We start from the raw sequence: 24,718 nt of genomic DNA, 5'->3' as shown, positions 1-24,718 counted from the left end.
AAGCAAAAGCACACTCAAAACACATACACACCACAAAAATGTCCGTCTCATCAACATCACGATCCTACGCCATCGTCGAGCCACACCCCTCGGTGACCAACAACATGCACTACATCTCCACGGGGCGAGGAGGTATCGGCAACGCCGTGAGGTCCTCGGCGAGCAATTCCTCCGCATGGGGTCGCGGGCCCAGCGCCAGCAGCGGGCGGATCGGATCGCTCTCGTCGACAGCTTCGTCGACGCTGTCCAGCTCCAGAAAGACCTTCACGACCGGCCGTGGCGGCGCGGGCAACGTGGTCCCCAGCTCCGAGCGCGCCATCTTCAGCTTCGACGAGGAACTCGAGCAGCAGCTGCGCTGGGAGCGCGATGCCGCCCCGGTGTACCACGTCGGCAGGGGCGGGGCTGGCAACATCGGCCACGTCAATGGCAGCAATAACAATAACAACACCGCCACATCGGCTCTCGCTGGTACCACGGGCGGCTCCGTCATGATGGCGCGGCGGCCGAGTGAGGACAGTGCCATCTCGGCCACCAGCTCCAGCTCGCGCGGCAGCGAGTCCGGCGCGGACCAATTCAACCGCAGCGTCAAGAAGGGGTGGAAGAAGATCACCGGCATGGGCATGCACCACCACCATCTCCAGCATTAGCCGCCGTTGCCCTTAGTGGGTGGCTGACAAAAGGATGGGTTGCCATGCCATGTCCCCGACTCGCATCTCTTTTATTTTTTCTTTCTTGCTTGGTCAACATGACATCATCAACATCAACAGCATCAGCATCCTTGCGCGCACACAACATCGCATCTCCTCTCTGCATCTCTATTACAGCATAGCTGGACGGAGGGACGGAGTTCCACAACAAACATCGAGGCGCGATTTGCTTTTCTTTCTCATATACCCCAGATGGCGCTGACGTTGACGATGATGATCATGACGACGACCAGTCAACAACAATAACAACGAAACCATCCGGATGACGACTGAACGAAATATCTCCTTTTAATTAACCTCTGTTTTATTTGACGACAAAGCACTGCTTTCTCTGCTTTTTCCCACCAACAACGATTCAGGCGTGGCGTTTCTGGAGAATTCTTTGTGGGGCCTTTCCTATTACTTACTGCATGCATGCATGATCATTGGCAAAAAGGGTTCATCGGACACAACACACACACACGCATACAAGCATGGCATGCGCGGATGGACAAGATAGGCATGGAAGGGAAAGGGTACGGTAACGGGGTGCATGGTGGGCGAAAGGGGGAAACCAAAAATAACTCGAGCTCCTGACAATTGTCTTGCTGTAACCAGATATTCCTTATGAGCTACCTACCTGCCATTTTTGTCATCATGGCCTCTATGCACGGGGTACATGCTCGATACCAATAAGCAACATCATTGCAAAGGCACCTGTATTTCATCTTTCTTCAACGTTTTCATAAGCATGTCTCATTCCACTCTCCTCTCGACTCCCTGCTTACTGACTGTAAGGTACTTGACGCCTTTGTAAGGTCGAACGCCGTCACCCAGTCCCTTGGATTTCTTCACATCGACCACCAAGCTGTCGACTTTGATCCCACTCGGTAACCATCCTTTGACGCTGAATGAGACCGAGATCGAACGTGGCATTAGTGCTTTAGTTGCTTGTGTCCTTTTGGATTTGCCGTTGCCTGATGGGTCGGGTACTGAGCTGTGAGTGGCAACCACGTCTTCGTGATAGTACCCTGCCATAGTGTTCTGTTTCCCGATTTCGGCGGCTTGTGCCTCTTCATCTAGGTCATTTTGCGCATTGAAAGCTCCTGCCACTGTGCCCGTCAATGTCGCCGTTCCGTTGATCGATGCTCCATCCTTGGTAGGAACTTTCCATTCGACGACCTTGTCGAACGCATTGAACGTAGCCTCGCCTCTTGAAGCCTTCAGTTCAGTGACACTTCGCACATCTGATGGAAATGGTATTGTGACCATCACCGCTTCCAGGGTAGGGGCACTAGAGCTGCCAACACTGGAGCCGCCAAACGATAGAGAAGATATCGGGCCTGAGCTTGTCCGGGAGACGCTCGGTTTGGTCGTTGAAGCAACCCCAGGGAAGTTGTTAGTTAGGGTCAGTTTGGCTTCAAAGTCGGACCCGGAACCACCAAGTCCGCCTCGCAGATCTACAGTCGCCGGTAGGAACAACTTGTCACTTTTGCTAGGAGGTTGGTCGCTATCGAGGGAGGACGGCATCAGATCTGTCTCATAACCTGCAAGCATGAAACGACCGTCTGGTGGGACAAACGACAACTCTCCGGGGTGTTCTTTCCATCTCGCTAACCGGACACAGGGGTGGAAAACTGGTAGTTGCATAGTACGCACAATTCCCGCGGTTTTGGCACTGCTGGTGCCTCCAGGGGCGGTTAATACCAAAAGCAAATCGGGTACCCCAGATATTTTGGCAGTGAAGGCGATCGACCCATGTGAGCGCGCTGATATAGGGCGACCTGAAGGGGCGAATATGACCGACAAGCTCTCAATGATATCAACATAGAGCTCGTTAGACGTGTGTCTGACATTTGACTTGCGCCACGGAATTGCTGGTCCTACGGGAGGCGAAGCCGTCCTACGTAGGCTTGAGGAGAAGCTGCTCGACGGACCAAGGGCAGGCGAAGCCCTACGAGAATTAGTACCATCAATCTTTGCGAAACACGGTCCAGGACGTACCCAGGCAGTCCCACATGTGTGAACAACTTTCCCAGCACCGAAGACACTTCTACCGACTCTCTCAGCGCATTGGGTTCGGTGTTACATATTATGCCTCCATCACACATCTCACTCAATAATTGGGCGACAATCTCATAGTTGTCTTCGATCTTCGTGGTCAGGAGGGGGCTCCCGAGAAAGTCCTCAAAGACATCGAGGACCCGTTGAAGGAAATCAAGGATGGCCAACGACTGCGCATCTTTTCCAGATACTGCAATCAGCTGAAAGCTAGAAGGAGATATCGAGTATGCTGTGGTTGGTGGAGCAAAGTCAGAGAGTTGAAGGACTGATGGTCGAGGTCCAGTTCTCGCAGTCAAACCGGCGATGAGGGCTTGTGCGGATGGTGGACGACCTCCATAGACGTGTTCGAGGACGCAGTTGCTTGCAAAAAGTCAGCAAAGTGGTTTACCAAAGTGGACAAGAAGCATGTAGCCTACTTGTGATCATCAAAGACGTAGAGAGCGTCAATAGTGACGCTCATATTGAGGGGGAAGATGCATCAAGTCGCAGCCCGACGCATGGTGGGCATTTGATGCCTTGTGCTCAACTGCGCCGCCAAATCCCTTGCCACTTTAACAATCATCACAACTGACGACCCCTCGTCGTATCTACCAGGCGCAACGGCGCACCCCCCCAACATTGCTTCTTTCCTCCTTCTCTGTATCACCACCGGATGGACTACTTTGCAACATCCAATCCAGCAAGGAGCGCAGATGCAACCTGACAAGTCTAGGTCTGCTGTTGGCCGCTGCTAGGATGCGGTTCAAATCAGGAAAGTGTTGAGTCAGTCTAATGTCGCAGCCCAGGGTCCGGAACGTCTAATCTACTCGTACGGCATCTCCTCCAAGCGAGCTGAACTGGCAGCCCGCTTAAGCTAGCATGAAACAGGATATCAGTGCCATCGTGGCGTCAAAATCGATGAACGACAACCTTCACTTCAGCCCTGCAGCCTACACCTTTGGCATGACTGGCGGGAAGAGGCCTGGTTGAGAATGGTGTGTGGCCTGCTCGATACTCCAGCTTCACAATCCCTGTACCACAGCTCTAGACTTCGAGTCCGCACATCCGAGAACATCTACCGATGAAGTTGCGCTTAGAATATGCCTGCCATGCGACGCCCGCAGCCTCTCCGCCAAAGCTGCCAGCCACATACACGCCAGTACAACTGGGGATTGAAGCGGTTGCCCAATCTGACTAATTGCCCAACCTGGTTGGACACGGTGCATTGCCTGTGGTCTCAGGCCCCCGAATCTCATTCATAGAGCTACCCACTTCCCGTTTCTTACATACTATCGGTGAACCGAGCAGACCAGCCCTCCCGTCGCCATACAAAGCAACACACGGTTCGACTGAGTAAATAGGCCAGGGTAGTACAATGGCTATCTCACAACCATATAAACTAAGGCTGGCCCCTTCCATCTGTACTCAGCCGACTCTCCTTGCAACAACCTGACTACACAGTTCAAGCCATTCCCATCGTGATAGCTGTTCAATAAACCCTCAACTGCCATGGGTATCAAAACACTGTTTCCAGCTTCCAGCCAGAAGCCTCGATCCCAGTACTCCATTGCAGGAAATATTGGATCTGGCAAGAAGACCGGCTTCGGCCCCTTTTCTGGATCTGACATTGCTGTACGTATGCTTCTATACAGAGTACGAGGTACTCTCTCACGGTACTGGAACTAACCAGTCCTCGCCACTATAGCTTCTCAAGGACAATTTCACCATAAAAACTTGGCTCCTGTTGGGCGGCGCCATTCAGATCCTTCTCTCTTTCATCTTTCCTCGATCTTATCTCGCCTTCCCTGTCCTGCTCGTCTTGGGGTGGAACATCGTCGACGCTTTCTTGATGCACTTCGGTCTCAAAAAGAACGTCTGGGCCGAGGGCGTCATTGACGGCAAATGGAGCGTGGGCTATCCTTCCGAAGGAGAGACAGAGGTGGTTCACGGCAACCCTGGCGAGAATGGCCCACGCGCAGTCATGATTCTCGGAGCAAGGAGTAATTCACCAATGGGCTTATTTGCTGACGGTGAGCATAGGTTCTTTTGTCTGATATCAGCGAGTGCTGACTGTTTTATGTGTCAGGTTATAAGGAAGTAGCCGATCGGTTTCGGGACATGCTTGTACAACTAGAGGACACGCGAGAAGAAAGTGGCTGTGAGTGGCTCGCTTCTCCTTTCCGCACACGTGTGTTTTGTCCACTGACTCTCTTCAGTCATGGGCATGTCGACTTGGATCAATGGGGGCGAACGATCCACAAGCAATGAGCTCGCCACCATTTCCTACTGGCGCTCGATCGAGGACATTCACAACTTTGCGCTGTCGCCCATCCATCGTGAGGCCTGGAACTGGTGGAACGACACCGTGTCAAAGCACAAGCACGTCGGCATCATGCACGAAATCTTTGCTCTCCCCGAGCGTCAGGGCTGGGAGGGTATCTACATCAACTACCACCCGACGGGGCTGGGAATGACGACGCGACCAGTCGAGGCAGCCGAAAAGGGAGGCGAGAAGGTTTGGATCAACCCTATCGTGGATGCCAGCCGGGGTGTCTACCGAACAAGTCGGGGACGGATGAGCAGGGGAGACCCCGAGGGGAAGAGCAACGACAAGGTGGCCAAGAATCCCTATGGTCAGGCTGTCCTCGTGAACTAGACGGCGGTTGTGTACGAGAGACACAACAAGAAGTGGAGCAGGATCGGGCGTCGGTATTCTGTATAGCACCGCTCATTTCCGGAGAGAAACTCATTTTCCTGATTAACTCTGTGGACAGATATATTCAACAGACCGCAATTTGACATTCTCAAGCCATCTCTCCCCTCTTCCCGCTCTTCGACTTGAAATGCACCAGGTCTTTCGTTCCACCCTCTCCAGCATTCAGTGTCGCTAAGCTCAGCCTCGTTGATGCACCAGCAGATGCTGTCCCGCAATCAGCGCAAAGACCAAGCCGCCGGCACCGACGGTCACCTTCGCGAGGTCGGAGAGTGGATCGCCGCCGCCCAGAGAGCCGACGAGCACGCTGGCGACGTCGATCGTGTCGACGACCAGGCCGAGCCACACGGCCGAGTGCAGGGCAGATTCCCTTTCGGCCAGTCGAAGGGCAGCTAGACCACCGCTAACTCCTAATGACAACGAGGAATAGTTTCCTGCGTCTCCATTCCCATTCCCATCCTTGCTGACATCCACACCCCCCGCCACGGACGAATTGACCTTATTGAACAGCAATGGCGTCCTGGTCAGCCGCTCCTCGCCCGCTCCAGCAGCCACAGGGGAACCACTCTTCGCCATCGAACCGACCTCAGCATCTTCATGCTGCTGCTGCTGCTGCTGCTCCTGTTCCACTCCCCTTACTCTCTTCCACAAATACGCCCCGAGCACGACGTCCCTGACCCCGACCATGCGGCCGAGGAGCACGCCTTCCGGCCCCGGCGCGAGGGGGATGCCGAAGAGCGTGCCGGCGGGGCGCGGGACGAGCAGGCACGTCGCGCCGATGAGCACGCGCAGGGCCGAGAGGGTTTTGAGTGTGAGGGGGGACATGGTTTGCCCTTTCTTTTTTCCCGCTGTCGGTATCTGTCCTGTCGTTACTGTGGTGACTTGTGGCGGTTCGCGTGGTTCGCGTGGTGGCTTGTCCGTATGTTTCTAGTCGGTATCAGAGATAGGGGTAAAGATACTTAAGATAGGTAGGAAGGGAGATAAGTAGGGAGATGGCTAGGTAGGTAGTGAGGTAGAGACTCAAGTGTGCAGATAGATGCCAATGTGAGGTATACGTAGTGGTGAGGTAAGGTGAGGTGAGGTGAGGTGAGGTGACTGAATTCAGACAACAAATTGCGTCTGTTGTTCTTATCCAAAATCTCTCATCGATACCATCTTCTTCTTCTCAAGTGATATCTCCATATACATATACATACCCTCCATCCCGCTCTGAGTCGCTCTCGTATCTCGTATTCATCGCCACGTGTGAACCATAACGTAAGGGGCGCATATGTACCTCGTATGTATGCACGTATGTGTTCAACCCATCCATCCAACTCATCAGCCTGCCTTCCAGTTGCCTGGACTTGAACCAGAAGAAGTCTAGGGACCAGGGAACGGGAGACGGGACACAGGGAAACAGGGAACAAGGATGGATTACTTCTCAACATAACAATTCTCGTCTTTCTTTACCAGGTCTTTCGTCATGCTCTGCGCTAATGTACACATCGCACACCCACGTATCATGATATACCGTGGTACAGCTGTGTGCTCTGCCTTTGATTGTTCCCACCCCCCAAATCTCGAAAGACATATGCTCGCTCCCACACCATGTGCATGGTTGATGCCAGAAGACGCGCAATGCTCATGCCGGACTCGTAACACAGACAAACAGAAAGTCAGAGGTATCCTCCCACCCGGTCTTTGCATAACTTGAACGCATCCCAGCCAATGTTTTGATCCCGCGTCACTCTATCAACGCTCCTTGCATAGTAGAGATACCTGTTATGCACTGTTTCGTATCAAGTAGCCGAAACCCCGTAGCGTCCTGATCAAACGTGCCGTCATAACCACAGAAAAAGTAAAATTGGTTAATTTAATAATACTGGTCGTGTGCCCTTTATTTCTTCTTCCCCTTCGACTTGTTGGCTGTTGGCGTTGTCGATGAGACACTTTGTGCTCGAGAGGTTGCCGGAGAAGTCGCTTTGCTACCACGACCAGATTTGACGGCCTTGACCTGCTTGTTCTGAACAATTGTTAGTCGGAGCACTGCAAGGTGGAATCGTCTTGTACGTACCACAATACCATTCTTTGCCTTCTTCTTGACAGGCGGAGCTTCACTGTCATTCTCCTCGTCTTCCTCGTCGTCCCGGTCACGACCACGTCCTTTCCCAGGAGCGTGCCCATTTGTGAGCTTCTCTTCGGTTTCTCCAAACTCTCTGGAGACGGTATTGAGCAATGTGGTACAACGTCGACCAATCTCAACAGGCGTTCTACTGAGGAAGAACCAATCGAACCGGAACAGCGGTGATTCCCGGATCTCATCACGGATCCTCTCATACAACCCCTCCCCATCCACACCGTATTTGTCAAGCATAACCAGGAGGAAGCGGTCTTCTTCCTCTGTATAGACCTTCTTGTTGGTCGTCGAAACCGTATAGTTAATCTTCAATTGTTGCAGCGGGACTCGGTACATCTCCATCTTCTTCCGCAGCATCTTTCGTTGCCGTTCAGTCTTTCGCAGCTTTTCTTCCCCTGCCTCGATGTTCTTGATATACTTGTCGAACTCGGCAATTTCCGTATATCTCTTCCAGAAGACTTTGGCATACTTTTCCACCTCGTCTGGCTCCTTGCTGTCGACTTCGGTCGCGATTCCTTCATAGTTGGTTCGGCCAAATTTGGCAGAACCGTTGATGAATTGCTGGAAATCACGCCGATTCCAGTTGCCGAACCCATGCTCCTGCATCTCTGCTTTGAGTTGTTTCTCTTCCTCGGTCAGCGGCTCCGCGTTGTCTATCTCATTCTGAGCGAGCCGCTGATCAGCCTCCCGGTCGCTCAGGTCTTCTTCGGTACCATCTGTGAGGGGTACCTTGAAGCCGATTTCTTTGTGGTAATAGGCCGTCTCCTTTTCCTGGAGTTCTTGTAGACCCGGAGGGAAGAATTGCCAATCGTGCACGACGACCTGTTTTGGTGCGCGTGGAATCTTGGGTTTGGTGTCAGCCGGTCGTCCACCCGTCGACAAAGCCTGCTTGTAGTACTTGTCCATCGAATACGACTGTTCCTTTCGTTCACGTTTGCTAGGATTGATCCAGTGCAAGCTGATGTCTTTTTTGCGGTTGGTGAAATCTTCACCATTCCACTCGTAGGCATTCTCAGAGGAAAACTTCTGGAGGTCGTCGATCCCGAGTTTCTCATATTTGGCGCTCAGTTCCGCAGTTCGAGCTTCACCACGTCGCAGAATCTCGTCAATGTCGTCAAGTTCTCCTGTGGTGCCCTTGGTTTCGAATACTTTCTCCGCGCCATGTTGAATCATAGTCAACAGCTCATCCTTTGAGGCAGCCTGCTTGACTTGCTGCTGCGCACGCCCTTGCTGAATGACAAGCTGGTCCAGACGTAACTTTTGAGCAGCTCTCTCAAGGACCTTTTCCTCAATGGCGTTTTCCGTTACGAACCGGAATACCACCACTTGCTTAGTCTGACCAATACGGTGTGCTCGGTCCATTGCCTGCAAATCTGCTTGCGGATTCCAATCGCTGTCGTAGAGAATAACAATGTTGGCCGAGGTTAAGTTAATGCCCAACCCGCCAGCTCGGGTGGTGAGAAGGAAGACAAACTTCTCCGAGCCTGGTTTGTTGTACTCGTCGATGGCGGCAATTCGATCCTCATGTGCGGTTCCACCGTCAATACGACAGTACTGATGACCTCGGAAGACACAGTAGTCTTCGAGGATGTCGAGTACTCTGCTCATCTGAGAGAATATCAAGACGCGGCTTCCCTCATCCTTCATTCGCTTGAGGATTTTGTCCAGGATTATCATCTTGCCAGAGTTGAAGACGAGATGCTCATCCGTGGTGTAGGGAGGGCCCGGCTCAGCGCCTTCGAAAAGATAGGGGTGATTGCAGCATTTTCGCAGCTGCATGACAATGTTCAAAAGTCTCGTCTTTGATTCTCGTTTGCCTCCTGCACCGTTGACGGCGTCAATGTCCTTTTCCAAAATCTTTTTGTACCATTTGACCTGCATCTCGGACATGCCGACGTAGAGGTTCACCTCTTTCTTCGGGAGCAGGCTCTTCTCAACATCGCTCTTCACTCTCCGAAGCAGGAACGGTCGCAAAACGCGATGGAGCTGTTGGACCACTGTGTCTTGGTCTTCATTCTGGCTAGAGAACCAGGAATCGAATGCTTCAGAGTCGCCAAATACGTCAGGCAGCAAGAAGTTGAGCAGGGCCCACAGTTCGTGCAGATTGTTCTGGAGGGGAGTGCCGGTAATTAATAGTCTGTTTCGCGAGCTAAACATCCGGATGATCTGTGCAAGTGAGGACTCTTCGTTTTTAATTCGATGGGCTTCGTCGACAATGATGTATTCCCACGCAAATTTCTTCAGGTGAGACTTTTCTCGAAGGATCATCTCGTAACTTGTAATGCATACATCGAATTTCTCGTCAATCAAGCGTTCATTGATCAAGGCATGGCGGTCTTCTTTTGCGCCCTGTAGGACCAAGACATCGACATCAGGGGTCCATTTCTCGAATTCTCGACGCCAATTGTCGAGTGTGGACTTGGGGACTGTGATGAGATGTGGACCTTTTATGCCACAGATGTGTCGCAAGTACCCGAGGAAGGAGATTGTCTGCAGTGTCTTACCAAGACCCATCTCATCTGCGAGGATACCACTAATACCGTTCTCGTGGAGAGAAATGAGCCAATTGAGACCTGCAACCTGATAGTCACGCATCTCGCCACCCTTGATAAAGGCCGGCGAGTCTCTGAAGACAGTCTGGGAAGCGGTGCCGCGCTTCTCATCTCTGAGGAGTTCAGCATCCTCCTCCTGTTCGGTCTTTCGCTTGGCCGCACCGGCTGCGCCGCCTTTGCGGGACACGACCTTTCTGGCCTTTGCCTCCTCTTCAGCATTTTCTTGGTCGATTTGTTGCAGAACCTCTCTGATCTTGGGATTCGGACTGGCATCAATGAAGTGTCGGAAGAGGTCAGTCAGGCCTAGCAAGTACTTGAATCTCCGTAGGGTATCGTCCTCCTTGGACTCGTCCAATTGGCCATGTTTCTTTCCCAGAATGCTTTTCCGGAGCTGGAATGCTTCCGAGCGCTTCTTCCGACCATCAGCCAGTGGAGTATCTCCTGCTACGCTGGAAGCGGTGGTGTTGGGATTTGTATCGGAATCGGTGTAGTCGGGGGTATCGTCAACGGGGCGATTGAGGTGACCAAAGGACGGTCTATGGGGGCGTATGTAGTCAGGACCGTCGGTCATTGGAGTGTCTGCTACAGACGAGGTTTCTGAGTCGGGCTGTTGTGGCTTTGAAGGAGCCATGGTGGACAGGGTTGAGGGGTGTGGCCGCCGCGGCCGTGGCGGAGGGAATAGTTATAGTTCAGTGAATGTAAATAGTTCTGACGCGACTTCTGCTGGTGGAAACAGGAAGAATCCTGGGGTGGCGCGAAGCAGAGCAAAGCGCGATGGCAGCGTGTCGTGCAGGCAGAAGGAGAGTTGTCAAACAGAGGGATTGACAAGAATAAAAAGACATGGAGGGAGGGTGTGGAGAGAAGAATGAACGTCTCTACCATGCCTGCAAACGCGCTGCGATTGCCTCTGATTGGCCACAACACGTCCATGGTTCGGCTTAGATGCCCTGTTAATATCTCCACGTGACTTGGATTTTTTTCGTAATCGGATCAACACATCCACCCGAGCCACTGTGTCACGGGGACTGACACTTCACATCTGCTCCCGGGTCCTGTTTCATTCCAGCTGCCCAACCACAACTACTCCTCTTGCAGCAGCTTGTCTACCTCTCTAAACAGACGAAGGACCCATCTGGCTGAGACTCACCACTTCTTTGTCACTCTTTTTCTATTCTGCCGGTAGAAGGAATTCTTTTGTCTTCAGGCTCGGCACCAAAACAAACCCCTCCTCGATCGTCTCGTAATCAAGTCCTTGGCCATCGACTCGAGGCATCGCTCCGACATCAGTCAGCCTTTTGCAAGAGCCTCTTCGAGTGTTCATCATGGACTCGATGAGGTCTCTCAACACCTCACTCCCCTCGACTCGACCTGCGCCCCCCGAACAACTCCTCCAAGCCTTTCGAACCGCTGCGCTCTCCGTCACAAACCTTTACAAGTCGGCAGTCACAGATCAGAATGCCAGCCGTCAAGCTGGGTACCAAGATGCTTTGGAGGATCTACTCAGTTTCCTGGATAAAGAGAATCTCGGTCTACAAGATGGTGAGGGCTGGAGGGTGAGGCAGTGGGCGACGGAAAGATATGAGGGGTCTACCCACCACCACCAGATCGAAAGCGACGACGAGAGAAGCGAAACCGGTCAAAGACAACGAGCCATCTCCCCAGCAGTCGAACAACCCGTCTCGACCTCAATACTACCTACAAGGGCAGAGTCGGGTACCCAAACCGAGGAGCCACAAATTTCTCTGTCTCAGGAGCAACCGACGACGACACCCATGTTTTACTTCAGCGGAAATGCAGCCTCGACACCGCATGACGATATGCAAACAGATGAGGACAGTGGCGCGGCGCCAGAGCCCCAGGCCTCTTCGTCAACATCAGGTAGTACGAGCCGAGCAACTTTTGTCAACAACCGAGGAAGTCGCACGCCCCATCGAAGCAGCAATCAAAGACACGGAACACGATCATCGACACGAGAGTTTACTTTCACAGCTGGTACGAAGCGCAAATTCCAGATACCCGACTTTTTTGACATTTCCAACATCGGACCGAGGGAAGGATTCGAGAGCAGCAAGAAGGGGAGGATTTCATGACCTTTGGCCGCACACGTCGATTTGTGTTTTCGGCACCATGATCATCTTTCAGCTCTAGTGCATGAAACGGTATATTCTTATGAGGACATGACCATCAGCATGGCGAAGTTTTAGTTGCATTAGAGTACATTGATGTTTTGGCTCATTTGAGCGCTCTAGACAGACAGATAGTCTCCGGGGTTGAGATTCGCCCCTAATCCTGAATGACTCCTTAAACCATTTGCTTTGTTACATATGCGGACCAGCTCGTTGGCTGTGAACAATGACAGACGGGCTCGATCAAATAAACATGCGGTAAATCCCCAAGCCCATGAGCGTTGCGGACAATGATATGATGCCCAGCTGGCGCGAGCCGTATTTGTACTTGGACTTGCTGAGTTCGATGACCTTTTGCCGAGCGCGAAGTTGCTGCATACCCGAGAAATAGGTGTAGCCACCTAGGGCCACGAATGCCGTAGAGCCTGGAGGGAGTAAGCAGTCAGCTGTCTGCACTTTGTAGTGGTCTGGAGAGAGGTCTATTCGACCGCCGGCATACCGAGAATCCTGCACGAGAGACAATCTTGCTTGTCGAACGCTCTGGGGTCTTCGAATTCAGGGAACTTGTCCTCTTTTTTGAAAACCATTTTTCTTGCTGGAGAGCTTTGCGCTCCCTATTCACATTTTATATGGGAGAAATGACATTGCTGGTCTTCAGGCTCATGGTGTTGGTGGTGAAGGTAGGTGTAGCAGGTAGGCATCACCGGTGGTCCATCTCATACAAAGGTAGCAAATACGCCAAGAGAAGTTTGCTGACTTTGCCCAAAGCGAGATACTCACGCATAATGTACGAGGCACGGGTATCTGTGTATCGAGTACCTCGTACATATGTACCTTACTCCAACGCAATGCCTACCCCTTATCATGATCGGAGCACCACCAGCCCCTCGTTGTAAATGTATGTGCATGAGCATAAAATACTCCCCACAGGTTGAATTACCCTCATAGAGGCCGCCACGTGGCTGCGTGTTTAGGCGCAGAGCCCGCTACTGTACCGAATACTTACAGTACCAATCTCAATGGTGTGCTGGTGTACGTGTACCATCATGGTTGGTGTGCTGAATTTCTACATCTAGCAAGTGTTATGTGTTTGTCTACGTGAGTTTTGGACAACGCGGAAGACTCACGGTGCATTTTCCCCGAAATTCTGAACACTGCGAATACAGCTCATGTTCGAGTTGCGCTCCAAATACAGCGGATTCTAGGACTTCCGTATACCACCCAACTCGACACAGCCTAGAATATGGCTCCGCCATTGGAAAAAACAGACTGCATTGTCATTGTTGGCGCAGGTGTGTTTGGCCTGAGTACTGCTCTCCACCTGGCAGCGAGAGGCTATACCGACGTCACTGTCTTCGACGCACAGCCCTATGAAAGTACAAAATATGACTACATCTCCGGCTGTGATTCTGCTTCTGCCGACATGAACAAGATTATCCGGTCTGCATATGGCGAACAAACCGAATACCAAGACCTCTCTAGAGAAGCTATCGAGTGCTGGGAGGAGTGGAACCAAGAGATTAGCACGGGCAGATGCGTACCTGACGGAATGACTAGAGCAGATAAGGTCTTCATCAACAACGGCCATCTCTCGTTGACTGACCGAGATGAACTTCCGGAATTTGAGAAAGCAACCATCAGAAATATGGAGCGAGCGGGTTTCAGCGATACCCAGCTCATCACAACTGACAGCCAGCATGAGGAAATTGCCCGCGAGAGAGGCTTTGGCTACGCAATGGATCCTTTTGAACGCAAATCAAAAGGTGAAAGCTATCTCGGTGTTCTAGACACTACCGGTGGGATAGCCATTGCAGATATGGCGTGTCGTTTCGCCCTCCACAAGGGAAAGGAGATGGGGGTTCGCTTCGTCCTGCATCCTGATGCCGGTTGTTTTGAGGCATTCTGCTACGACGATCGACAAAGAGTTACGGGGATTAGAATGAGAGACGGCCGAAAACACCTTGCATCGAAGGTCATTATGGCGTGCGGCGGGTGGACACCATCACTGATCCCAGAGCTCGACGGTATCTGCGAAACGACAGCTGGGTCAGTGGTGATGTTGAAAATCCCACCAAAATCACCTCTTTTCGAACGTTTCGATCCAGAGAGGTTCCCGTCTTGGTCATATAGAATGCGAGATGGGGCCATTGGTGGTCTCTATGGCTTTCCCCGAGATGAAAGAGGGTATATGAAGATTGGGTATAGAGGCACCAAATATACCAATCCTACGATGCAATCAGACGGCAAGGAGCGCAGTGTGCCCATCACAAGATATACAGCCGACGAGAAGATTACACAACTCCCCAAGCAAGCGTTGACAGTCGTCGAGTCTTTCATCAGAGACTTTCTCCCAGAAATGGTCGAGGAAGGGATCGATATCCAGTTGACCCGACTATGTTGGTATACGGACTCTTTCGACAACCACTATCTCATCGACACCTTGCCTGGTCAAGAGTCGGTGCTGATCGCGACAGGCGGCAGCGGACATGCCTTCAAGTATCTTCCCAACATTGGTAAGTGGATAGTCGACATCATCGAGGGAGTTGATATGGATCGCCAGTTGGTCAGAAGTTGGAAATGGAGGACATTGCAAGCAGGTCAACAACCTGTGAATGTTCTCATGGAGGGTAGCAGTGGTTCAAGAGCGCTCAAGAACGTGGAAATGTCTACCGACGATGATTTGAAGTTGTCTGCTTGATCTGACTTTGGCATGACATTCACTCAGAGCATTGCTCTGCTCAACATATTTGCTGCCTCGAATCACAGAACTATTGAAACTGGTGACTCAGTGCCCGGAGAAGCCCGAACCTGCTGAGAAACTTCTCGGAGATGGGCTACATCAAAGGGCGCGTAGGTCCAGCTTATGTCTACAACAATGGGAAACAATATCATGGTTTAGAAATTGGTCGAGTCAGAGCTAGAGGCACGAGACCACAAAATTGGCTCTGACATGTCCAACGCCGCCGCCGCCACCAAGCCGCTTGTTGTGGCTCTCGGAGATCCAAAATATGTCGGTGATGAATTCCTGGCAGAGTTCAAGCGGGAGTTCGATTTCGAGGTAACCAGTCTTCAGAGGTGTATGGTGGCCGAGTCTCTAATTGCCAAAGATCCTCCCAGCAACGAATCGGCAGGAAACCCAGGATCTCCTCCCGAAATTCATAGCGAGCTCTCGTCCGGTCGATGCCTTTATCATTCGTATGGGCACCATTCCGTACGAGCCGTTCGATGAGGGTCTTCTAGGCAGCTTGTTGCCTCAATGCAAGATCATTGCCTCTGCTTCAGCGGGTTTTAATGAGTTTGATGTCGACTGGATGACGCGGAATAATGTCTGGTTCTGCAACACTCGCGACGCCGTCGCTGAAGCGACTGCAGACATGGCCATTTTCTTGATCCTGGCAGTGCTGAGAGATACCACCCGAAGCGAGAAGAGTGCCAGGACGGGGAATTGGAAGCAAGGCCTTGTTCCCAGTCGAGATCCAACAGGGCTGACGCTCGGGATCGTGGGTATGGGGGCGATTGGAAAGGTGGGCGATACTGCTCAATGGATTTTGTGGTGTCAACTCTCACTGACTGAACACACTAGTACACGGCAAAGAAGGCCTCAGTCTTCAACCTGCGAGTCAAGTACTACAACCGCAAGCGACTCCCCCCGGACGTGGAGAGGGAGTACAATGCCGAATACTGCTCATCGCTGCACGTCCTCCTCGCCGACGCGGACATCGTCTCCATTTCCTGCCCACTCAACGAGTCGACCACGAACCTCATCTCGCACGCCGAATTCGCCGCCATGAAACCGGGCGCCTTCCTGGTCAACACGGCCCGGGGCGCCATCATCGACGAGGAGGCCCTAATCCAAGCTCTGGAGTCGGGCAAGCTGACGCGCGCCGGCCTCGACGTCTTCTGCAACGAACCCAACGTCAACCCGTATTTCTGGGAGAGTGACAAGGTCGTGGTTCAGCCGCACATGGGCGGGTTGACGGACGTGGCGTTTATGAAGTCCGAGAGGGAGTGTTTTGAGAATATTCGGAGTCTTTTCCGGACGGGGAGGCCTGTCGCGCCGGTGAATGAGGTGGTGACCATGTAGGACGGCAGGTAGTCATGATCTGTCTTATCCTGCTATGTTGTGTCGTTTCAGTTTGGAGTTCCTACCAAGTCAAGCATATTAGTATCCAATGCGGTGACATAGACACATCTTCTCTATGACCGTCGATCTCCAAAGGATGTTTTCTTTTCTTTTTCACCACCGAGAAGATATCGCCATATTGTGCCGAATGCTGTGTGATGGATGACAGCTACTAGCATTGCCAGAATTTCTTGTATTTTCTTCAATTTCCCTCCCTCCTTCAACAACTACCAAACCGAGTTCATCAACGACCATTACTCATTTACCACTCTTTTTCCCACCTCTTGGCCTCCCATTCATTCATCCAATCCCCCGCCCCCTTCTCCTTTCTTTGTATGCAGACTGTCTCAAATGACACGTTCGTCGAACCTGGATGTAGACACTAAGCAGCATCGTGCATCGATGTGTTGTCCGATTGTCCATGTGGGGCTTTATAAGGAGCACATCTCGAGCATGTAACTCGGCCGCTCGTCGCTTGTCATTCCGCCGAGGAGGAAGGGGGAGGAAGAGGGGTTGGTTTGTCCATGACAACTCATCCATCTGTCCTTTCATCCTCGCATCCTCAAGGCCACTGGCCGGATCTAGAACTCGCTGGTCGGGTTGGGCCGCCGCATGGCTGGCGTGTGTATCTGTACATGTACAGTAAGTGAGAGAGCGGGCGAGTCAGGCAGTGAGTACCCCATGCAGTATGCAGTATCCAATAACCGGTACGAAATCAGCATCCCACACGATCGAGTATCGTCGAGTATAGTCGGACATAGACAGTCGGGGATAATTGATCCCGGACAATATTGGAGGAGGGATTTATACAAACTGCCCTACATATCTACATACCCAAGTATCTATCTAGGACCTCCTAGGTTTTTGTATTCATCCCATCTATATCACACCATTTCATCTCATCTCGGCCATCTCAGCTGTATCAGCCATCTCATTCTATCCTATCGAATCTCTTCATCGACTCTCATCTCATCTCTCCTCACCACCTTATCTCGTTATATATACCTAACCTCAGCTAACCTTTACATCACCTCACCTCACTACACCTCACCACACCTAATAATGTCAACGACCACGACCACGACCCCCCTACCACCAAAAATGCTCGCAGCGCAACTCACGGCCTTCAACACCGCGCCTGTCGTCCAAACGACCAAAACCCCTTCCACCTCCGAGTTGGGGCCCCACGACCTCCTCCTCCGCACCGCCGTCGCCAGCCTCTGCCACACCGACCTCATGGTCCAAGCGGGGTTCATGCCCCTGAGAAACGGCCTGCCCATGACGCTGTCGCACGAGGGGACGGGCGTGGTGGTCGCCACCGGCGACGCCGTCCCAGAGGAGGAGTTCAAGGTCGGCGACCGGGTCATGTCGGGGATCACGTTCCGGGGGTGCGGGAAGTGCGAGAACTGTCTGGCCCCGCTCGAGCGGGATTGGCGACAGTATTGTTTCGCGGCCGAGGGGGCCACGGGGGTCGTGACGGACGGGGCGTTTGCCGAGTTTCACGTCGTCGATGCGCGGTCGAGCTGTAAAGTGCCTGACGAGGTGGGCTTTCTCACTGCCGCGCCGCTGGCCTGTGCGGGCGTCACGGTCTATCGCGCCTTGAAGGTCAGTGGGGTCGTCGCGCAGCAGCGACAAGCGCCGGAGGGCGAGGGAGAGGAAGGGGGAGGGGGAGGGGGAAGATGGATCGGCATCGTCGGCGCGGGCGGCGGCCTGGGCCATTTCGCCGTCCAGTTCGCCAAAGCGGCGGGCCTGACGGTCGTGGCGGTCGAGGCGCGCGACGAGGCCCTCGCCGTCGCGCGGAAATACGGCGCCGACCACGTCCTGGACGCACGCGCGGGTTCGGAAAAGGTCCTCGCGCAGGTCCGCGCCATCACACCCGGCGGCGCGGGCGTCGACGCAACCATCAACGTCAGCGACCACGCCTCGTCCGCCGCGCTGGCCGCGTCCATGACCCGCTCGCACGGCACGGTCGTGCAGACCGCGCAGCCGCCCGAGGTGACCGTGCGGTTCGAGGACATTGTCCTCCGCGACGTCACCATCAAGGGCACCGCGCACGGCGGCAAGACCGTCGCGGACGAGATGCTCGCGACGGTGGCGCGCCATGGCGTCGTGGCCGAGACGCAGGTCTTTCATGGTTTGGAGGAGGTGCCGAGGATGTTTGAGTTGCTTCACAAAGGGGAGGTCAGGGGGAAGGCTGTTTGTGTGGTTGCTGAGGATCTTGTGTAGAGATACAATGGAGAGGGAGACAACGAAGATGAAGATATTGTCTAATACGAGGACTGCTTGAGCGACTTCATGCAAGAGTTTTGTCTAATGACCTTGTCCTAGGTATAAGGAGCACATAGTGAGCACTACAGGGAGGGGAGGAGGGAGAGAGAGCGAAGGACCAGAAAAGGACTAGAGATACCGAGACAGAAACAGGGTGCGAGAGGAAAGGGTTCGATAGAGCAGTAGGAGGGAGAGACCAAAAAGAGGTAGACTATTACCCAATATACGGATAGTTATGGCCCTTTGTATTATGTCGAGGCTATATGATCCTCATTCCAAGACAGCCTTGCGCGGATACGAATATCTAATCATCTATCCTGGTGGAGGAGGAATAATACCATCTCATGATTGATTCGCCTATGAGAAAAGCGCGGACGGCATCCATTCCATTCCATTGCTTTTATACATCACCTTTTCTCATCTGTCTCTTTTTCTCTTACTAGTACTTCGCTATCTCTAGCTGTATTGTTCCCATCCTGCGCACTTGTCTAGTTGCCACGCGTCTTTACACCCGCCGCCACCACCACCACCACCACCTCTCGTGTATAGTTGTAGCACCTCTGCCTAGGTCGGCACCGCAGCCGTAGTCGAGGCCGCCCGGCTCGGATTCCCATGCACCAACTGCCCACACGGCCCGTTCATGACGACCCACCGATTCGCCGTACGCCTGTTTGTGTTGAAGAACCCGGCCTGCGCACGAGCACACGTGGCGGTGCCCCTCCTCGGCACGTTGGCCTTGTACAGCACGCAGTTCCCACCCTCGGCGCTGGTCTGCGTGTCAAAGTAGGCAAAGTCGCAAAAGCCGTCGACGACGTCCTGGCAGATGGTGCAGCACTCGTAGCTCGAGGTCGCGTTGGTGCCCGTGCCGACGTTGGCCCGCACGTTGTCCACCACGTTGTTGATGTAGCTGCCGTCCTGGATGCGGGGGCCTAGGAGGTTGTCGGTCGCGCACGCGAGGTACGTGCTCCGCACGGCCGTGTAGTTGTATTGAGTGTTGGTGACGGTTGACACGGTCGTTTCGGCCGGGACGGTGATGGTCTGCGTCAAGTTCACGGTGGTAGCGGCCGTCACGATCACAGTCTATGTGTAAATCAGTCAATGTCGCAGGAAATATGCCAGGGGGATGTAAAAAGACGTACAGAGCTCACGGGGACATCAGGAACGCCCACAGTGCTGGTCACAGCAATGGTCGTCGACTCGGTCACGGTCCGCGGCGGCCGTTGCGTGCTTGTTTTGGTCAACGTCACAAACACCGTCGAAGTCGTTCGCGGAACCAATCGCGTCACAATGGAGATGAGAGAGATATAAGAGGTATCAGGTGTCGGAGTGAGTCCTTGACGGGGTAGGAGAATGTCTGTCTCGGCCTCTGTGTCACTTCGCCTGACGGTCCCATCGTAGTCCTCATCCCCCGAAGACTCTTCTACAGGGACAAAACTACTCGGAGTGGGCACGGTGACAAGACTCTCGGTCATAACCGTAGTGTTTGCGGTCGCCGTGACGTTGATATACGAGGTGGACGTGCGGTTCTGTATGTCATACTCGGTGCTGGTGGAAGTGCTGGTGAAGACATCGGTTCTGTACCCAGTCAGCCTGAGTATTTGTTAGTGAGAGAGCCAACTTACGTTGCCCGATAAGTGCTTGTCACGTTGACAGTCGACAAGTAAGTATAAGGAACGACGGTTGTGAATCGAATGGGGCTCGTTGTGGTCACCCTCGACGTGCTTGTTAGAGTAGTCGTGTCGAGGATTTTGGTGACGTGGATAGTAGACACGCTCGCGGGTTGAGAGGTTGCATAGGCCGTGAAAGTCCGTTCCAGGGTAGACGTGGTTACTTCAGTAGCCCCCTGGCCCAGGACAAGGGGGATCACAGCGGTCAAAACAGCGAAGGACTGGGAGAGGGAGTGCATTTTAGCGTTGTGCCGGACTTTTTTTTAGCGGTGAAATGAGTAAAGAACCGAATGAAGGGGAAAGAAGATGTAGTCGCGCAGCATGTCCAATTTATATCCATGGAGCTCGCTGGGAAGGAATGAAGCTCTGACAGGACTTCCCGTGGACATTGACCACATGGTGGCCTGTGAACTAGGAGGAATCGTCATTGCGGGAGGCATTTGTCCCGAATGGCAGCATGCACGGCGGCTCTGCTCTAACCAGACTGTGGAATGTAGATGGTGGTGTACAAGATCTGTGCCAGGGCCGCGTTTCGCATTCAATGCGTGTTGCGTCCCACCATACGCGTCGACAGTCTAATAGCATTGGGTATAACAACGTGAATAGATACTGACAAGCATGTCGGTGTAGACTTCTTCCTCTAACTGTGGTTGAGGTTCTAGCCATGGCCATCTTCAGACCATTCCAGGATATGTTGCCAAGAGCTGGTATATAGCCAGCGGTGGATGTAATCGTGGTAAGTTTAAATCCCGGTGTTGTTGACAGCCAGAGATAGTGACCCTGGCCAAGTCCAAGAGTTCAGTTCGTCCCATTTCATTTCATTTCAGGATAGCCAAAACAGCCCCCCTCACAGACACTCAAACAAAGGAATGAGTCATAGCAAAGATCCATCTACGCAGCAAGCCAAGCTCGACAGTGACGTTTCGCCATGGAAGAGGAGATGTTTGCCTCGTCCGTGGAATGCTGGGGGCCACGGAATTTCAGGATTGAGATTTCAGGGGTCAAGCCAGGCCAAGGGAATGCTGAACACAGATCGTCAAAGATCTACTGTAAGCTGTTGAAAAATGTGCGCCGAGTGTTTTGAACATGGCAGTCCACAAGAGAGATTGACTTTGCAAGGAATGTCCTTCTAAATTATGAGAAGAAGATGAAAATGCTGGAGGGGTCAAGTAACAACCTCGAGGTACGGAGTTAGATATACCGGATCAACATTTCTCCGACACGACATGTGGACTCAGTCGCCAGGAGTCCAGCCTTGGGCCTCAAGATGAAAGACAACTTTGCCCAGTATCGCACACTTTTGCTCCCTTCAAGCATCTCCTAGGCGATTACTTTGGCGTATAGCTCTGTAGACCTTGGTTCTCCCTAAACTCCATCGATCCAGAACCACCAACCACTACACCTCAACCTTCTCCGGCATCCACGTACTCAGCGCCATCCCCTCAGGCACTTTTCTCCACTGTTTCGTCTCGGGGTCGAGCAAGCTCTGAGCCTCGCGGGCGGCGTCACGGATAATCTTGACCTTCTCGGGAGACCGCGGCTTGAAGACGGCCTGATAGTCTCGCGGTTGCACGGTGATCCCGCCCACGAGGTCGTCGATGTCGGGCGTGATGGGCACGCCGTTCTTGTCTAGCGGCTTGGAGAGCTCGAAGCCCCAGAGAAGGCGGGAGATGCCGAGGAATAGCGACCGCTCGGCGATATGGATCCCCTGGCAGAGGCGGCGGCCTGCGCCAAAGTTGAAGTTGTCCCGTTTGGCAGGGTCGCCATTTGCCGATTGGTACAAGGTGGTGTGGTCGTCTTTGAAGCGGTCCGGGTTGAAGCGACGGGGTTCCGGGCTTCTCTTGGGATCCATGTGGATTGACCTACCAGTGGGGAAAGAATGGTTAGTAGCTAGCCTTGGAGACAAAGTATTTCCGTATCAGGGGCCGAGAAGAAGAAAGAGCACACACCAGACATTATTGATAACCGATGCACCCTTTGGAATGGTATAAGGACCATACGTATCATCCCTCATGACCGCATGAGGTACTCCGAGAATGATTGTCGGCATCCACCTCAAACTCTCCTTGATGCAGCTTCGAATATAGGGGAGCTGGTCGTAGTCGTCCATCGTCGGTAGACGGTGGTCTCCCACAACGCGATCGATCTCTTCTTGCGCCTTTTTCTGTACATCGGGCCATATGATCATAGCCTGGATGAACCCGTATAGAGTCGACGATGTGGTGTCCGAACCCGCTTCGAGGAGCGAGCCGCTCATGTAGCATGCGGCGTCGTCGGAGAACCCTTCCTTCTGCTGGATGCGGAGCACGTCGTTGCAAAAGCATGGCTAAGTCGAGGCACTGTCAGCAACTCACCCTTGAATAGTACCTCGGTCGTTATCGGACGTGATATGATGTGGGAGAGAATTGTGTAGTGTAGACTTACCAGACCAGTACCATTCTCGAGTCCCCGTTTCGCCCGCATCCAATGGCCCAGATAGAGATCTTTTTCAATCTTGTGCAATTTCTCCGCATACCTGACGTTCGGCGCCAGAGCTTTTGGGAGTTTTTGTAGGATGGGAAAGAGGTCGACGATCTGCGCACTGGCGCTACCGGCCAGCTCTCCCCAACGCTCAAAGCTCTGGTCATCGCAAAGGGAGTCAGCTTTTCCACACGGAGGCCCAGCGAACTAAGGAGCAAACTGAGGCATACGTACCCAGAATAGTTGCTGGAGATGTCGGTCCTTGATATCTGGACATCGGAAGCCGAAAATCATCTGCGTGGCCAGCGAGTAGCTGAAACGGCGAATATGGTTCAGGAACTCTTCGGGGGTGTCCAGCAGGCCGTCCATCAGCACCTTGTTCTCCAGGTCTTGGTAAGGCACGTAGGTGACGGCAGCCTTGATGTTGAGGATGTTGTGGACGATCCGATGAATCATGCGCCACGTATCGCCATATCTCTGCAGATTGAATCAAAATCCCGTTCACGTTGATTCTAGCATAGTGCCATGCCTACCATGACGACGAGCCGCAGATTCCCGCTGGCAATCTTCTGGCCGATAAACATGTCAGGTCGATCCGAGTAAATGCCACTCCGCTTATCCAGCAAGTCCTTGACCGCCTGGTCGGAAGACAGCACGATCATCGTCTTTGTCCCGAGGATAAGGGAGTAGATGGGTCTGTCGACAGAGAAGTCGTCGTTAGAAGACGAGAGGACAACTAGGAAGATAAACTGGAGCCAACACCAAATTCCCCGTTCTCGCCCATGTTGCCAGCAAAGACCATCGTATGAGACTTGACTCGACTCGACTCACCCATACTCCTGAGCCCACTTTTGGAATTGAATATGTGGATTTTTGGTCGGCATCTACGATCGTTTTGATCAGCGCAAAGAAACAACCCGAGAAAGACTGTTTGCCACTCACCAAATGCAGATTCCCCAGGATTGGGATGGTCGGTGGTCCAGGAGGCAAGCCTGGAGCCCGCCGACCGACTTTTGAGAGTTTGATGAGCAAGAAAGCCGCGATGGCCAGGAGGGGGAGGACCACCAGGGAAAATGGGGTGTAGGAGGAGGAGGAGAGCTGAACCATTGTGAAGGCTCTAGTTGCAGGTGCAGGTTGGAGGGTGGTAACAAGGATGGTAGCTGGTAGAGGTCGGGCTTGTGTTGTTCTTTGTTGTCCTCCTCTCTTTTGTGCGTATGTGTGTGTCTCTCTCTCTTCAAGAACTTGATATTATAAGAGTTTCAAATTAATTTTCTACCTTGACTGGTGTGGCTGGGCCGATGAGGTGTTTGGACCCTGATTTTGTGCCCATGTAAAATACGTACAAGGTACCAACAATTCCTGTGGGAAAAAGCAAGGGTCATGCAGGTCATGCAGTGGTGGCAGGTCATGTCATGATGCATTATTCTTCATCCGGGCACCTGGGGGCACTACACCTCCACACTCCCCGGGTTTCCATGTGGCCACGAAACAAAGAAAGGGCCCTTCAGTCGGGCCGAACAACATCCAAGTCGTGGACTCGTTCTTCGGGGTCGGGCATCGTTACCCGTCAGTATTTTACCTGTTGGATGAATCTTGACTACTAACTAGCCACCTTCATTATTCCCCATCTACGACAAGCCCTAGCTTGCAGGGCCGAGAAAAAGACATGGATGGCATTTGGGTATGTCTCTGACTCGATCAGACGAGCCCCCAGTTACAGCATGGGCAGGGGTAACGACACAACAAAGACAGGTGCTGCTTAACGTGGGCAAGGCCGGTCGACCAGCAGCGACGTCTTCATGAAATGACACTCATGTTTCCACAGACGCTAGCCAGCAGTCCTCTCTTTGAACCTTGTTCGTGGTCGTCCAGTTCAACCAAGCGAAACGAACCAAATGTCTCTGCACCTCCCAACATTACCGGGAGGAAAAGATACTGATACAACAGTGGGAAGACACTAT

The 24,718-nt window shown here is 52.9% G+C and overlaps 10 protein-coding genes across 10 annotated transcripts; 5 read left to right on the top strand and 5 right to left on the bottom strand.

Annotated features, from left to right (window-relative positions):
- Nucleotides 1-38: 38 nt before the first annotated feature.
- AYO21_01332 (hypothetical protein) lies at nt 39-647 on the top strand (the record flags this gene model as incomplete). The annotated part of the gene is made up of 1 exon (XM_022651315.1): nt 39-647. One exon carries the CDS (start codon nt 39-41, stop codon nt 645-647), a length of 609 nt encoding a protein of 202 aa, XP_022516288.1.
- Nucleotides 648-1,442: 795 nt separating this feature from the next.
- AYO21_01331 (hypothetical protein) lies at nt 1,443-3,210 on the bottom strand (the record flags this gene model as incomplete). Its single annotated transcript, XM_022651314.1, has 3 exons — nt 1,443-2,640; nt 2,691-3,110; nt 3,167-3,210. The coding sequence occupies 3 exons, from the start codon at nt 3,208-3,210 to the stop codon at nt 1,443-1,445; spliced, it is 1,662 nt and encodes a 553-aa protein (XP_022516287.1).
- Nucleotides 3,211-4,238: 1,028 nt separating this feature from the next.
- On the top strand, nt 4,239-5,385 carry AYO21_01330 (hypothetical protein; the record flags this gene model as incomplete). The annotated part of the gene is made up of 4 exons (XM_022651313.1): nt 4,239-4,361; nt 4,444-4,759; nt 4,816-4,887; nt 4,946-5,385. 4 exons carry the CDS (start codon nt 4,239-4,241, stop codon nt 5,383-5,385), a joined length of 951 nt encoding a protein of 316 aa, XP_022516286.1.
- Nucleotides 5,386-5,622: 237 nt separating this feature from the next.
- AYO21_01329 (hypothetical protein) lies at nt 5,623-6,267 on the bottom strand (the record flags this gene model as incomplete). Its single annotated transcript, XM_022651312.1, has 1 exon — nt 5,623-6,267. The coding sequence occupies one exon, from the start codon at nt 6,265-6,267 to the stop codon at nt 5,623-5,625; it is 645 nt and encodes a 214-aa protein (XP_022516285.1).
- A 1,054-nt stretch (nt 6,268-7,321) lies between these two features.
- On the bottom strand, nt 7,322-10,744 carry AYO21_01328 (hypothetical protein; the record flags this gene model as incomplete). The annotated part of the gene is made up of 2 exons (XM_022651311.1): nt 7,322-7,447; nt 7,499-10,744. 2 exons carry the CDS (start codon nt 10,742-10,744, stop codon nt 7,322-7,324), a joined length of 3,372 nt encoding a protein of 1,123 aa, XP_022516284.1.
- Nucleotides 10,745-11,435: 691 nt separating this feature from the next.
- AYO21_01327 (hypothetical protein) lies at nt 11,436-12,203 on the top strand (the record flags this gene model as incomplete). The annotated part of the gene is made up of 1 exon (XM_022651310.1): nt 11,436-12,203. One exon carries the CDS (start codon nt 11,436-11,438, stop codon nt 12,201-12,203), a length of 768 nt encoding a protein of 255 aa, XP_022516283.1.
- A 1,279-nt stretch (nt 12,204-13,482) lies between these two features.
- Nucleotides 13,483-16,323, top strand: AYO21_01326 (hypothetical protein; the record flags this gene model as incomplete). Its single annotated transcript, XM_022651309.1, has 5 exons — nt 13,483-14,927; nt 15,029-15,089; nt 15,139-15,297; nt 15,347-15,763; nt 15,823-16,323. The coding sequence occupies 5 exons, from the start codon at nt 13,483-13,485 to the stop codon at nt 16,321-16,323; spliced, it is 2,583 nt and encodes an 860-aa protein (XP_022516282.1).
- A 1,140-nt stretch (nt 16,324-17,463) lies between these two features.
- On the top strand, nt 17,464-18,588 carry AYO21_01325 (hypothetical protein; the record flags this gene model as incomplete). The annotated part of the gene is made up of 1 exon (XM_022651308.1): nt 17,464-18,588. One exon carries the CDS (start codon nt 17,464-17,466, stop codon nt 18,586-18,588), a length of 1,125 nt encoding a protein of 374 aa, XP_022516281.1.
- Nucleotides 18,589-19,194: 606 nt separating this feature from the next.
- Nucleotides 19,195-20,536, bottom strand: AYO21_01324 (hypothetical protein; the record flags this gene model as incomplete). The annotated part of the gene is made up of 3 exons (XM_022651307.1): nt 19,195-19,710; nt 19,770-20,205; nt 20,253-20,536. The coding sequence occupies 3 exons, from the start codon at nt 20,534-20,536 to the stop codon at nt 19,195-19,197; spliced, it is 1,236 nt and encodes a 411-aa protein (XP_022516280.1).
- Nucleotides 20,537-21,693: 1,157 nt separating this feature from the next.
- AYO21_01323 (hypothetical protein) lies at nt 21,694-23,864 on the bottom strand (the record flags this gene model as incomplete). The annotated part of the gene is made up of 7 exons (XM_022651306.1): nt 21,694-22,159; nt 22,247-22,623; nt 22,722-22,916; nt 22,992-23,234; nt 23,291-23,453; nt 23,589-23,641; nt 23,700-23,864. The coding sequence occupies 7 exons, from the start codon at nt 23,862-23,864 to the stop codon at nt 21,694-21,696; spliced, it is 1,662 nt and encodes a 553-aa protein (XP_022516279.1).
- Between the last annotated feature and the right edge of the window lie 854 nt (nt 23,865-24,718).

The sequence above is a fragment of the Fonsecaea monophora genome, assembly GCF_001642475.1.
Source record: "Fonsecaea monophora strain CBS 269.37 chromosome Unknown Scaff5, whole genome shotgun sequence".
NCBI lineage: Eukaryota > Fungi > Ascomycota > Eurotiomycetes > Chaetothyriales > Herpotrichiellaceae > Fonsecaea > Fonsecaea monophora.
This window is presented reverse-complemented; position numbering and strand designations above follow the sequence as displayed.